The sequence below is a fragment of the Eulemur rufifrons genome, chromosome 1, assembly GCF_041146395.1.
Source record: "Eulemur rufifrons isolate Redbay chromosome 1, OSU_ERuf_1, whole genome shotgun sequence".
Lineage (NCBI taxonomy): Eukaryota > Metazoa > Chordata > Mammalia > Primates > Lemuridae > Eulemur > Eulemur rufifrons.
In genome coordinates, this window is record NC_090983.1 from 62675404 (window position 1) to 62690022 (window position 14619).

Below are 14619 nucleotides of genomic sequence, written 5' to 3' on the forward strand. Positions count from 1 at the left end.
TTGGCATTGACCTTCAATGCATTGTAATAAGCTTGCACAAGTGATTTGTAAATTGCTTTAAAACTCGATTTCATGTCATTAAAAACTAATCAAATGACTTTGATGCAGTTCACTGATTTTTAACTTGGCAATTTGCTTGAACATATAAAAGTCATTAGTAGAAATATGTAAGAATGCTTGCAAAACAGTTATCATGATGCATTGTTACTTAGTCTCATTTATCTGGATTGGTTACTTTCATCTTTGTTTTATCAATCCAGAGTTTAATGTTGAATGTACTTGGGTTTGCCTGTGCATTGTCATGTCTTATACAAGAGAGATAAATAATATTTCAATTATTAATATATTTAACACTTTTAATTGCTAGACCACAAATGAAAGTTTACAGGAATAAATTAGTATGCTTAATTCTAAAATTTTCTGTAACAGATATTTTACGTAAACTTCATAACTGAGCTGTATCAGGTATATGTATAGGGCATGATATAAAGTCCACCATTTCCATGAGCTATTGAGCTCTACTTAATCATTTTTGGTAAATATGGGCCAATAAAATTCCAGGAGGTTAAGATTCTCTAATTATGATGACCAGAGCAATTAAATATTCTAGTTTATCTACAGTCAAAATTGACCACATTATCAGTTTAGTTTAAAATTCAGCTATAATGCTCAGGCCTCCATCAGGGGTAGGGCTCAATAGTGAACAAAATAGACAGGGGCCTTACTCATATGAGGCCTACAGTTCAGTGGTGGAAAGAAATGTTAATCATAAAATCAACAAATGTATAATTATTAATGGTGGAGAAAGCTATGAAGAGGGTGCTAAACTGGTTAAGAAAGAAGAAAAAGCTTCCCTAAGAAAATAACTCTCGAGCTAAATCCTAAAGGATGAGCTCAGTATGCAGAGTAAAAAGGGTCAAACAGAAGATAGCCCTGAATCTGAATTCCTGCTCCAGAGGAATTAAAAGTCCATATGTCCTGGATTCCAGAGATCAAGGAAGAGAGATGATGCTACAGAATAGAGGTAGTTTTTGCTTCATCCCCAAAGAGGAAGTTTCCGGGAGCAGAGGAAGGTGGGGGAAGTGTAGAATAAACAATAGTCTACATAACCAGATATGAATTTTTATTTATTTATTTTTCTTATTCTTTTTTTATTTAAGCATATTATAGTGGTACAAAAGTTTAGGTTATGTATATTTCCCTTGCCCCCCTTCCCCCCCAAGGCAGAGCTTCAAGCGCATGCATCCCCCCTAGACAGTGGACATCGCACTCATTATGTATATATACACCCATCCCTTCCCCCCCATCTGCCCGACACCTGATTAATGTTATTCCTCTGTGTGCTCTTCGGTGTTGATCAGTGAAAACAGTTTGATAGTGAGTATATGTGGTGCTTATTTTTCCATTCTTGGGATACTTCACTTAGTAGAAAGGGTTCCAGTTCTATCCAGGAAAATACAAGAGGTGCTATACCGCCATTGTTTCTTATAGTGAGTAGTACTTTATGGTATACATATACCACATTTTATTAATCCACTCATGTATTGATGGGCACTTGGGTTGTTTCCACATCTTTGCAATTGTGAATTGTGCTGCTATAAACATTTGAGTGCAGATGTCTTTTTTATAGAATGTCTTTTGTTCTTTTGGGTAGATGCCCAGTAATGGGATTGCTGGATCAAATGGTAGGTCTACTTGTATCTGTTTAAGATATCTCCATATTGCTTTCCACAGAGGTTGCACTAGTTTGCAGTCCCACCAACAGTGTGTGAGTGTTCTTATCTCTTTGCATCCATGCTGGCATTTATTGTTTTGAGACTTATGTATAAAGGCCATTCTCACTGGAGACAAGTGATATCTCATTGTGGTTTTGATTTGCATTTCCCTGATGATTATAGATGTTGAGCATTTTTTAATATGGTTGTTGGCCATTGTTCTCTCTTCTTTTGAAAAGTTTCTGTTCATGTGCTTTGCCCACTTTTTGATAGGGTTGTTTGATTTTTTCTTGCTGATTTCCTGAGTTCTAAATAGATTCTAGTTATCAGCCCTTTATCAGATGTGTAGCATGCAAAATTTTTTTCCCATTCTGTAGGTTGTCTGTTTGCTCTCATGACAGTTTATTTGGCTGTGCAGAAGCCTCTTAATTTAATCAGGTCCCATTTATTTATTTTCGTTGTTGTTGTGATTGCCTTTGGGGTCTTCTTCATAAATTCTTTGCCTACGCCAATGTCTCTAAGAGTTTTTCCCACATTTTCTTCTAGAATTCTAATAGTTTCACACCTTAGGTTTAAGTCTATTCTCCATCGTAATTTGATTTTTGTGAGAGGTGAAAGGTGTGGGTCCTGTTTCAGTCTTCCACATGTGGCTATCCAGTTTTCTCAGCACTATTTATTGAATAAGGATTCTTTTCCCCAGTGTATGTTTTTGTCTGCTTTGTCAAAGATTAAATGGCTATATGAGGATATGGTTTTATATCTGGATTCTCAGTTCTGTTCCACTGGTCTGTGTCCCTGTTCTTATACCAATACCAAGCTTATTTAATAACCACAGCGTTGTAGTATAGTTTGAAGTTTGGTAAATTAATACCTCCCATTTTGTTCTTATTGCCTAAAATTGCTTTTGCTAAATAGGGTCTTCTCTGGTTCCATATGAAGTGTAAAATTATTTTTTCTATATCTATGAATTTTTAAAAGATAAAAATTACTTTTTAAGGATGGACAATAATGGTGCAACTGTAAAAAGTAACTAGTATTCTACTGTAAGAAATCAGGTGAACCAGTATAGTAACTTATACAAAGGAGTAGTAAAGATGAGAGAAATGAAAACATTAAAAAGATATTCAAGAGGTGAGTGAACACAACTTGGAGATTGATATTGATGGGATGTAGGAGAGGAGTGTAAGAGAGAGAAAAGTGTCTAGAATGGCCCTCAAATCTCAGTCTTACACAACTGGATGTATTGTGATGGCATTCACTGAAAAAAATGGATTGGGCTTGGAGGAATAGGTCATGAGATTGGATTTGCTGTGATATTTTGAGGTGTCCTTAAGACTTCCAAATACAGATGTTGATGAATCCAGTAGATATACAGGTTTGAAACTCAGAGATAATAGGTCTTGACTGGAGATATAAATTTACAAGTCATTGGAGTAAAGAAAAAATTGAATATATGTATGTAGATGAAACCATCCACTGGAAGAATGTACTCAAAATAGAGAAAACTTCACGAGTTTTGAGAGTATTTTTTCATGTTTTAGAACCATCTTCAATGTATTGAGGAAAAGTTCATAGTAAATATATTAAAAATAAGGGTACCTATGACATTTAAAGAATATAAGAAGATAGATAACACTGTGGCCCAAAGACAAGCTGACTCACTAAGAATGATGTAGATTTAAACTACTACACTGGCAATAGAAAAGACAAACTGCATTTTCTTGTAAACAATACTTAGAGAAGCTTTCAATTACAGAATATTGTTTGGATGCTTTCATCTTTTCATTTTCTCTGAGGGGAGGCAGTTTTACTTACTTTATTAGGTTTTTTAGTTCATAAAAGAATGCATGCTTGATGTAAAAAACAATAGAGATATATAAAGAAGAATGCAGTATGCTATACCTCCCTACTTCCAAACCCACCAACTGAGTTCATCAACATTAAAAGTTTGGACTGTGTTCTTCCACATCTCTCTCTGCTGCCATACAACTTATATGAACAAATATAGGATTTTATTGTTATAATCCACCATGACCAAGTGAGCTTCATCCCAGGGATTCAAGGATGGTTCAACATACATAAATCAATAGATGTGATTCAGCACATAAACAGAAGCAAAAACAGACATCATATGATCATCTCAATAGATGCAGAAAAAGCATTTGACAAAATTCAGCACCCTTTTTATGATTAAAACCCTCAACAAACGAGGCATAGAAGTAATATATATTAAAATTATAAAAGCCATATATGACAGACCGACAGCCAGCCTCACACTGAATGGGGAAAAACTGAAAGCATTCCCACTAAGAATCAGAATAAGACAAGGATGCCCACTGTCACCACTTCTATTTGACATAATGCTGGAAGTGCTAGCCAGAGCAATCAGGCAAGAGGAAGAAATTAAGCATATTCAAATAAGGGAAGAGGAGGTCAAACTATCACTTTTTGCAGATGATATGATATTATATCTAGAAAACCTGTAAGATTCCACCAAGAGACTGCTGGAATTGATAAATAAATTCAGCAAAGTCTCAGGTTACAAACTCAATGTACACAAATCAGTGGCATTTCTATACACCAACAGCAGTCAAGCTAAGAGTCAAATCAAAGACTCAGTTCCATTCACAATTGTTACAAAGAAAATAAAATGCCCAAGAATATACTTAACCAAGAAGGTGAAAGATTTCTACAAAAAAACTATGAAATATTGAGTACAGAAACAGAAGATGATACAAACAAGTGGAAAAACATATCATGCTCATGGACTGGTAGAATCAACATTGTCAAAATGGCTATACTATACAAGTGATCTACAGATTCAATGCAATCCCCATAAAAATACCAATATTCCACAGATCTAGAAAAAAATAATTCTACACTTAGTGTGGAACCAGAAAAGAGCCCAAATGCCAAAGCAATATTAAGCAAAAGGAACAAACGAGGGGGCATCACATTATCAGACTTCAAACTATACTACAATGCTATAGTAATCAAAAGAGCATGGTATTGGCACAAAATTAGAGACAGAGACCAATGGAATATAACAGAAAAGCCAGATATAAAACCATCCACATACAGCCAACTGGTCTTTGACAAAGCAGACCACAATATACACTGGGGAAAAGAATCCCTATTAAAGAAATGGTGCTGGGAAAATTGGATAACCACATACAGAATAATGAAACAGGATCCATATCTCTCACCACTCACAAAAATTAATTAATTCAAGATAGATAAAGGACTTCATGTAAGACATGAAACCATAAGAATTCTAGAAGAAAATGTTGGAAAATCTCTCCTAGATATTGGCCAACGCAAAGAATTCATGCAGAAAACCCCAATGGTAATCACAGCAACAACAAAAATAAATAAATTGTACTTGATTAAATTAAAAAGGTTCTTCCCAGCTAAGGAAATAATTAACAGAGCAAATAAATAACCTACAGAATGGCAGAAAATATTTTAAGCTATACATCTGTTAAAGAACTAAAGACCAGAATCTACAAAGAACCCAAGCAAATCAGCAAAAAAAAAAAAAAAAAAAAAAAAAAAAATCAAACAACCTCATTATAAAGTGGGCAAAAGACATGAAGAGAAGCTTCTCAAAGGAAGATAGACAAATGACGTATAAACATATGAAAAAATGTTCAACATCACTAATCATCAGGGAAATGCAAATTAAAACCACAATGAGATATCATCTTACTTTGGTTGAAATGGCCTTTATTAAAAAGTCCAAAAACAATAGATGTTGGCATGGATGCAGAGAGAAAGGAACACTTATACACTGTTGGTGGGACTGCAAATTAGTACAACCTCTATGGAAAACTGTACGGAGATACCTCAAAGAACTAAAAGTTGACCTACCATTTAATCCAACAATCCCACTTCTGGGCATTTACCGAAAGGAAGAGAAATCATTTTATCAAAAAGACACCTGCACACAAATGTTTATTGCAGCACAATTCATAATTGCAAAGACTTGGAATCAACCCAAATGCTCCCCAATTCACGAGTGGATTAACAGAATGTGGTATATATATACCATGGAATAATACTCGACCATGTAGAAGAATGACTTAATGCATTTTGCAACAATTTGGATGGAACTGGAGACCATTATGCTAAGCGAGGTATCTAAAAAAATGGAAAAACAAACACCACGTGTACTCACTATTAAATTGGAACTAACCGGTAAGCACACATGTGCATAGCAGGAAGTAAATCTCAAAGGAAATCAAGTAGAGGGGAGGTAGGTGGAGGGGTTGAGCAAAAACCTACCTAATGGGTACAGTGAACACTGTCTAGGTGACCGGCACACTTTTGCACACTTTTGACCCTGACATTATAAAAGTGATCCATGAAGCCAAAAACATTTGAGCACCCATAATACTTTGAAATATAATAAATAAATAAATTGTTTAAAATAAAGTTAAAAAGAGAAAATAATATAAGCACATGGAATTGAAACTTGTTACTTACTATTATGTTTGTACAACCTCTTAAAGAATTAACATATTTAGTTTTTAAAAGAATATCATAAGATTTCAAAGTATAAAAATACCGTAATTTGTTCAACCATTCTCCTTCTAATGGATATTCAGATTGTTTCTAGTTTTTATGCCTTTGCAATATCTTTTTTTTTTTATTTTATCTTGTTATGGGGGATACAGAATTGCAGGTTACATATGTTGCTCCTGTACTGCCTTTCCCCCCAAGTCAGAGCTCAAGGCGTGTCTGTTCCCCAGGTCGTGCGCATTGCACCCATCATGAGGTATATATCCCTCCCTTCACTACCCCCCCTTCCCGAGTCAGCACCTTCAAGTGTTACCACTCCCCAAACGGTGCGCAATGCATTCATTGTGTAGGCATACCCCCATCCCCTCCCCCAACCCCCACCTCAGTCTGATATCCAATTGGTGTCGTTCCCAGATTTGTATTTAGGTGATGATCACATCAGATAAAGGACTGATAACAAGAATCTATTTAGAACTCAGGAAAATCAGCAAGAAAAAATCAAGCAACCCTATCAAAAAGTGGGCAAATGACATGAATAGAAACTTCTCGAAAGAAGATATAAGAATGGCTAACAAACATATGAAAAAATGCTCAACATCCCTAATCATCAGAGAAATGCAAATCAAAACCACAATGAGATATCACTTAACCCCAATGAGAATGGCCTTTATCAAAAAAACCCAAAACAATACATGTTGGCGTGGGTGTGGAGAGACAGGAACACTAATACACTGCTGGTGGGACTGCAAACTAGTGCAACCCCTGTGGAAAGCATTATGGAGGTATCTTAAACAGATTCAAGTAGACCTGCCATTTGACCCAGCAATTCCGTTACTGGACATATACCCAAAGGAAAAAAGGTCATTCTTTAACAAAGACACATGTACCTGAATGTTTATAGCAGCACAATTCACAATAGCAAAGATGTGGAAACAACCCAAATGCCCATCAATACATGATTGGATTAGTAAGCTGTGGTATATGTATACCATGGAATATTACTCAGCTATAAAGAATGATGAAGATACGACATCTCTATGGTTCTCCTGGAGAGAGTTGGAACCCATTCTATTAAGTGAAGTATCCCAAGAATGGAAAACCAAGCATCACATGTACTCACCAAAAATTGGTTTCCCTTTGCAATATCTTATATGTGCATTGGTGATTCAAATGAAAAGTATATATTTTTTCATTTTAATAGATATTGTCAGATGACTTTCCAAAGAGTTTGTAGCACTATGCAATCCCACCAACAAGGTGTCAGAATGCCCACCAGTATTCTTTGCTAGTACTAGATGTTTTGCTTTTTTTATTTACTGCTAAATTGAAAAGTGGAAGAGTGATATCCTCTTCCTTTAATATGCATTTTTTACTACTAGTGAGTTTATTTAGCTAATATTTGAATGTTTAATTTTTTAATGTTTAAATTTAGTAGCTAATATTTTAATTTTTAATATCTACCCTTTAATGTTTATATTTAGTTGCCATCCTATGCATCATCCACTCTGAGATATATATAACATTTTATGCCATACTCTCAGATTTTAGAACAATGTCAACAAAACAAAAAAAGGACAAAGAAATTTGTATGTTTACAGTTCATCTCTCTTTGAAATCAAACACATTTAATAATTCCAGATAGAATGAGGAACTGCTTGTACACAGCTGACCTCACATCACTTCCTTCCATTATACTCCAATACATTAACTCCCCCTGGCCCTCCCCACATGCACATACACTATACTCATCCCTGTGTCTGTCTCTTGCAGATGATGCTTTGTCCCTTCTTTTCTTACCTAAAGTGTGTTCAGCCTTTACATTCCCTAGAAAAGTGGATGTATTGTGGATACATCTGTTTATTAAAACTGAAAGTCTCCTGTCATCTAAATAATGCTTTCATGTCACTGAAGTATATCTAATCATTACAAACGTGATACAATTATTTTTACTATTTTCTTACTACTTATATGATATGTCATATTGGCCTCAGAGTTTTTTACAATAAATATCCCTCATTCCAACTCCAGCTGACTTAATTAAGTATTGATTAATAATTCTCTTTATATGTTGCTTAAATATGAGTCAACGATGTTTGTTTTTGTTATGGGATATATCTTTTGTCTTATAATGCTCTTTTCTGTTTCCATTTGTAGGGAAACTTTTTGGTTTCAAGTTCCCTGCTCTGAGAGTTCTCACATACAGAAAGCAGTCCTTACCACAAGAAGACCCTGATATGGTAGTAATTGATTCATCTAAACAGAGTGATGATTCAGTAGCCATGAAGCACTTTAAGTCTCCTACAAAAGAAAGCTGCAGTCCCTCTGAAGCAGATGATACAAAAGCTTTGATACAGCCCAGCAAATGTTCTCCCTTGGTGAATATATCTGGACCTCTTGATCATTCCTCCCCCAAAAGGCAATGGGACCGACTCTATCCTGACAGACTGCAGTCAGGTTCCCAGCTGACCCATTCCAGATCAAAGGAAAGCATTTGTAGTATACGGAGAGCATCTTCAGTTCATGATATAGAAGGATTCAATGTGCACCCCAAGAACATATTTAGAGACCGGCATGCCAGTGAAGGTATGTTTGATTTTTTTAAAATAGAAACATAAATTAATGGGTAATAAAAGGTTATTTCCATATTGTTTTTAATCTCAACATTAATTCTTATGCCTTGGGGAAAGAAATGTGATTAAAGGCTATTAGAAATGTGAGTTCTACCTTCAGACTTGTTACTGATTTCCTCTTTGAACTCTAGTGAGTAATTTAGTTTCTTCTGGCTTCTTTATCTGTGTTTCTGAAATAGTATGATAACCATTATCTGCCTATTTCATGGGGTGTTAATTAATTAATGTTTATTACTAGATGTGCTTAGGTGATGAACACTATTATCTCAAGCATAATAAATTTTGCTGCATTTAACAAGTGATCACGCCCTAGGAAGGAAGAATCATGTGCCAACACACACAGGACTATTTCATTGACCAACTCCTTCCAAAGGGAGGGGTGTACAAAATGTGATGGACGGAGTGATCAGAAAGCTATAAGCTGACAGGGTTGCAGAATAGGTAAAAGGAAGGGGAAAATTTAGGAGGAAAAAACTCCTGAAAGTTCTGATCACAATCAAAACTAACTTGAAAAGCAAAGTTAAAATTCATTTATTTCTCCCTGGCCTCTTTTATTCACATACTTATATGAGTCAGTAAATGAAAGTAGGGATGCTTAAAAAGTAATGACAGAAATAATTAATCATTGACACAATAACGGATAACATTATTTACTATGTTTGAGGCAGTGTAAGTGCTTGACACACATGAATTCTCATTTCATTCTCATAACAACTTTGTAAGTTAGGAACCCTTTTTAAGCTCCATTTTCTAGATGAGGAAACTGAGGTTTAGATATGTTAAATAAATAACTAGCCCAAGGTTACAGATCTAGTTAGTGTCAGAGCCTAGCTTCAATCCAAGGACTGCCTGTCTCCAGAGTCCACAGTCAAATCCATACAATGATTTTTCTCTCTCACTCCTGCTCCTCCATGAAACCTTGCCATAGGAGGGGACTGTGGAGTCCCTGAACTTTCCCCAGGGAGTCTGAGAGTCAGACTACCCTGCATGGGTACATCGGTCCCACTTTTCTGACTCCTACAATTTGGGTTCTTGAGAGGCCTGCTGTCCATGCTCAGGCTAGTTTTCATTTTAAAAGATAAATCCTTAGTATGGGTACTAGGAACTTTGTCAGCTGATCCCAAGTTATCTTTCAAGCCTCATTTCTAGCCCTAGCAAGACTCCTTCCCCTGTAATACTCTACTGTAATACTCATACACATACTCTATTCTATACTTGCACAAATATGATTTGCCTTTTCCTAAAATGTGCCATATGTTTTCTTGCTTCGTTACTTTGTTCTGCCTGGAATACTCTTCCCCACTTTGTCCCTCCTCATGCTACTACTCAGCTGCAGGGATCTATTTTCCCCTTCCCAAACCAGAAGAATTAAATGATTCCAAACCTGAGGGTGCAAAGCAATATTTACATATAGTATAGCATTTATTATAGTCTATATTTCATATGTATCATATGTCTGTCATTCTTGTTAGATATGTAAGCAAATAATTATGTTGTTGTGCACTTCCCTAGCACAATAGCTCTTATGGAGAGGAGTTCAGACAGCTCTTAGGAGGTCCTCAGTATCCAGCACAATTGTCTACTTCATGGCAGATACTTGACAAATGTTGGTGTGACATTGAGAAGATTGTGCTCATAAATTACATTCCAAAATCACACACATCAGGGAATAATGAGTTATTCTCAATTTAAACCGAAGTATAGTATTAAGACTGAATCATGTGAAGGATATTTATCTAAAGGTCACAATGAAGTAGAGAAGGCAGAACAGGTGAAAGAGTTGGCAGGAAAAAATTCAAGGAAAAATAAATCAATATCTCAGAAACAGATACAAGAGCAATTAGCACATCCATTTTAATCTGTGGGCCAGAGAAGGTCAAAAAGAAAATAAAATCAAGGCCAATTCCCAAGCCAAATACTTATCTAAGGCTCTATACCATTTAGTAATGGCAGAATCAATATTTCCTGACAGAATAAAACCTCTATAATTTGATCTTTGATCAGTGGGTACTATGGATGGACAGCAAAAGTAAATCCAATATGGTAATTCAAATGAACCACGTATGTTTTCGTTAGTCCAGTTAGAGTAGTCATTTTTAGCCACTCTTCAGAGACTGACTTTTCAGAGATTGCCCTTTCAGAGATTCCCTAGAGAGAACCTGAGTTCCACAATAATGGCAGTATAATAACACTCAGAAACAATAAATTTGAAAATCAAAGTGATACATAATCAGTGCATTGTACAGACTTAGCCTGTGTTTTGACAGTGATGCTTAGATCAGATTTCATGATTTAACTTCATTGTTTTCAATTTATGTGCTCTCCATTTAGTATGCAGTTACTGATACAATTATGGGAAAGAATGATTTAATATTTTTGGATTTCTCATACAGGTACTATACATAATCCTCCATGCTAAAATAATCCTCAATTTTTCTCCCCCACCCAAACTCAGCTATTTTCAGAAAAGTATGACTTTCTTGCAGATGCTATAGTCAATGTGTGACTATAGATTGATAAATTCAGAGGGTATTTTGTACTTCAGCTTTAGAGCAATTTTAGCTACAAAATCACTGATTAGCATAGAAGAAACCACACTTCCTAAGACTACATAATTTGGTATATTTTAGAAAGGGAGCCATTGATACAGGAAGATGGAAAACTTTTAAGACAAATTTTAGTTTTATGAATTCATATAACTCATTGACAGGTTAAATTCCACATGCACTAGATTTTTAATTCAGATCATTGTCTCTTCATTCAAATAGAGGAACTTCCTATTGGTGCATAATATTTTACATCATCTTCCCATTTAATCTTCATTATCATCAAGGACCTTAGAACTGTACTTTTCAAATCATTCTGTAACCAGAATTCTTTTCTAATCTGTCACTGACCAATATATTTGTAAATGCAATAAAAATGCCCTATTAGAAAAATGAAATTTTAAAAAATAGACATACAAAATATGAACCCCAACTGTTTCATTATTAGATTGAATAGACCTACAATTGCTCTATCAAACTTCCACAAAAGATTCTAAATACTTTCTCTAATTTCTGCACTTACATTGTCATGGAAGAATAACAAGCAGATCCCAGCTAGTACCCGTGCACAAGCCACACACTCTGCCTTAGACTGTCAAAGCAGCATTAACTGTGCAGCGTAACTTTTTGTTAGTTTTTGGAATTTGTAAATCTTTATATACAATTTTTATGTTTGGTGAATAGAGTTATAATTTATAACAACTTGCAAGCAGTTGCTACTTTACTTGGAATCTATTTGAGATAAATATTTCATATATGTAACAAGTTTTTGGACCCAGCGTCTGATGGAGACCTTAATTCTGTGTAATCAAGAACTCTTGGCCGGGCGCGGTGGCTCACGCCTGTAATCCTAGCACTCTGGGAGGCCGAGGTGGGCGGATCGTTTGAGCTCAGGAGTTCAAGACCAGCCTGAGCAAGAGCGAGACCCCACCTCTACTAAAAAAAATAGAAAGAAATTATATGGACAGCTAAAAATATATATAGAAAAAATTAGCCGGGCATGGTGGCGCATGCCTGTAGTCCCAGCTACTCGGGAGGCTGAGACAGGAGGATCGCTTGAGCTCAGGAGTTTGAGGTTGCTGTGAGCTAGGCTGACGCCACGGCACTCACTCTAGCCTGGGCAACAGAGTGAGACTCTGTCTCAAAAAAAAAAAAAAAAAAAAAAAAAAAAAAAGAACTCTTGCACTATCCTTCTTTGCTTTTTGTGATTCTCTCAAAGAGGGAAGAGAGTTGATGGCAAGGCCACAATTTTATTTGTGTATCTCTGTCCAAGGCAATGTCTCCTGTAGCAAATCAGAATACCACACTATTGGAATTACTTCAATTGTAAGCTTTGAAGCAATTATGATATATCCCAAGATTTTAAATGGGCACAGTGTTAGCATAGATGTCAGCAAAATATTGAACAGATTTTACAAATCTTGGATAAATTGGTTTTGATACGACTGTGACATTTATTTTAACATTGTATGTTTCAAAGCTAGTAATGTATATTTTGTTAGTAACAAGTATACAACATTTATATTGCTAATCTCAAATTTGAAAATATTCCACTCTAAGATTTGAAAATAGCCATTTCGTTAAAAACCAATGTCCGAAATATCCTAGGCATTACACTGAGTACATTGTGACAGCATAAATTACAAATGTTCACCTTCTCTTTAAACAGTCAAATCGTTCACTGATTTATTGCAATTATTTTTGCCTAAGAATGACTACTTGAGTTATATTTTCTGTTTTCAAAATATATATTGAACAACATTGGGAGGTGGGTAGTTAATAAAATTGTGATTACTAATGCAAGTTAGTTTATTAAGGTAAACTATTATCTTAGAATCATTTTCCTTATTAACATACTAAATTAAATTATACTTAAAAATTACTTAACATACAAAATTCTGTGTAATCTTTCTGTGAGTATATTCTAAGTGGTGTTCAGGAGACCCTAAAATTGGCTTCTGACAAGGTTGAAAGTTTTGTCACAACCGCTGGCAGCTGGGGATGTCTTTTTCTATCTAAACTGTCATAGTGATAAAATCTGTCCCTTGGAATCTATTTAAATTGAGATAAATGTTTCACATATTTAAATAAGAATGTCTATTATGGCAGATATAATTTTGGTATATGCATTTTACTTGGTTGAATAGTACACAATGTTAATCTCAATCTAAGATAAATTTTTCATCATTACATCCTATTTTCTCTGATTGTTTTTACAGAGGTAATTCAATGTATACATAAGATAATTTTAGTCTTCTTTTTATATTTTTCTCTCTTTTTTATCCTTATATGCTCAAAACAGACAATGGTCGCAATGTCAAAGGTAATGTACGAACTCAAATTTCACCATCTGATGCTCCAAGTGCCCCTTTACTTGGCATGTGAACTTGCCTGCTGTATGCCCTGTTCAATGCAACATCTTCATGCTGCCCTTAGCTAGTCCAGGTGCCTGGTGGAGACATCATGGCTTGATTTTGCTGGAGACATTGCTACTTTCACAGCTGCATCACCAAAATGATCATAAACTCCTTTTTCCTGCAAGAAGTGTAAGCCTAGGTTGACAATGAACATTTCCTAAATATCTACGTCATTTGGAAAGAAACAAATATCAAGCTAAATATATTCCACTGTGAAAGAGGCACATAAGCCTATTTCAGAAAAAAAAAAAAAAACATTTTGAGTACAAGATTAAATAAAATAAGCAAAGTGCTACATTACAGCATCACTTCACTTGTTCCTCTTTTGTTTCCTTAAAACTAGTTTCACGTTCCTGGATGGCAGGGGGTATGGTTTTAAGCTTACTGTAGTAGTAAACTGTACTTGCATGATAGTCATTTTCTATTTTTCTATATTATATTTCAATCATTTTAATTGTGTTCTATATTATTCTGAAATCACTGGCATGACCTACAGCTACCATACGGTAATGTCTAACTGGGCAATACTCTGAATAAATTTGGATTGGGCTAAAAATTGGAAATTCACTTCTGTTTTCTACTATATCATAGTAGATACAAGGATCACAAAATATAATAATCATATTATTCTCATCAAATTGAAAACTATTGGGCTTGGTCTTTTCACATAGGCCATGCATGCTGCTGTGGGTGTGCACATGGTGACAGTGACTCATTTTGTGCATGTGTGTTGCATGAACACGTCTCCACCAGTAACCATCAGTACTTAGAATTCACTGTTTTGGCCTCT

The 14619-nt window shown here is 35.3% G+C and overlaps 1 protein-coding gene across 1 annotated transcript in view; it reads left to right on the top strand.

Moving 5' to 3' along the window:
- Positions 1-14619, top strand: part of KCNH7 (potassium voltage-gated channel subfamily H member 7) — a 472286-nt gene that overhangs the window by 326683 nt on the left and 130984 nt on the right. The window contains exons 4-5 of the mRNA XM_069472001.1: positions 8391-8819; positions 13715-13735. Of these exons, the coding sequence (XP_069328102.1) occupies positions 8391-8819; positions 13715-13735 (450 nt within the window). The remainder of the gene's footprint in view (positions 1-8390; positions 8820-13714; positions 13736-14619) is intronic.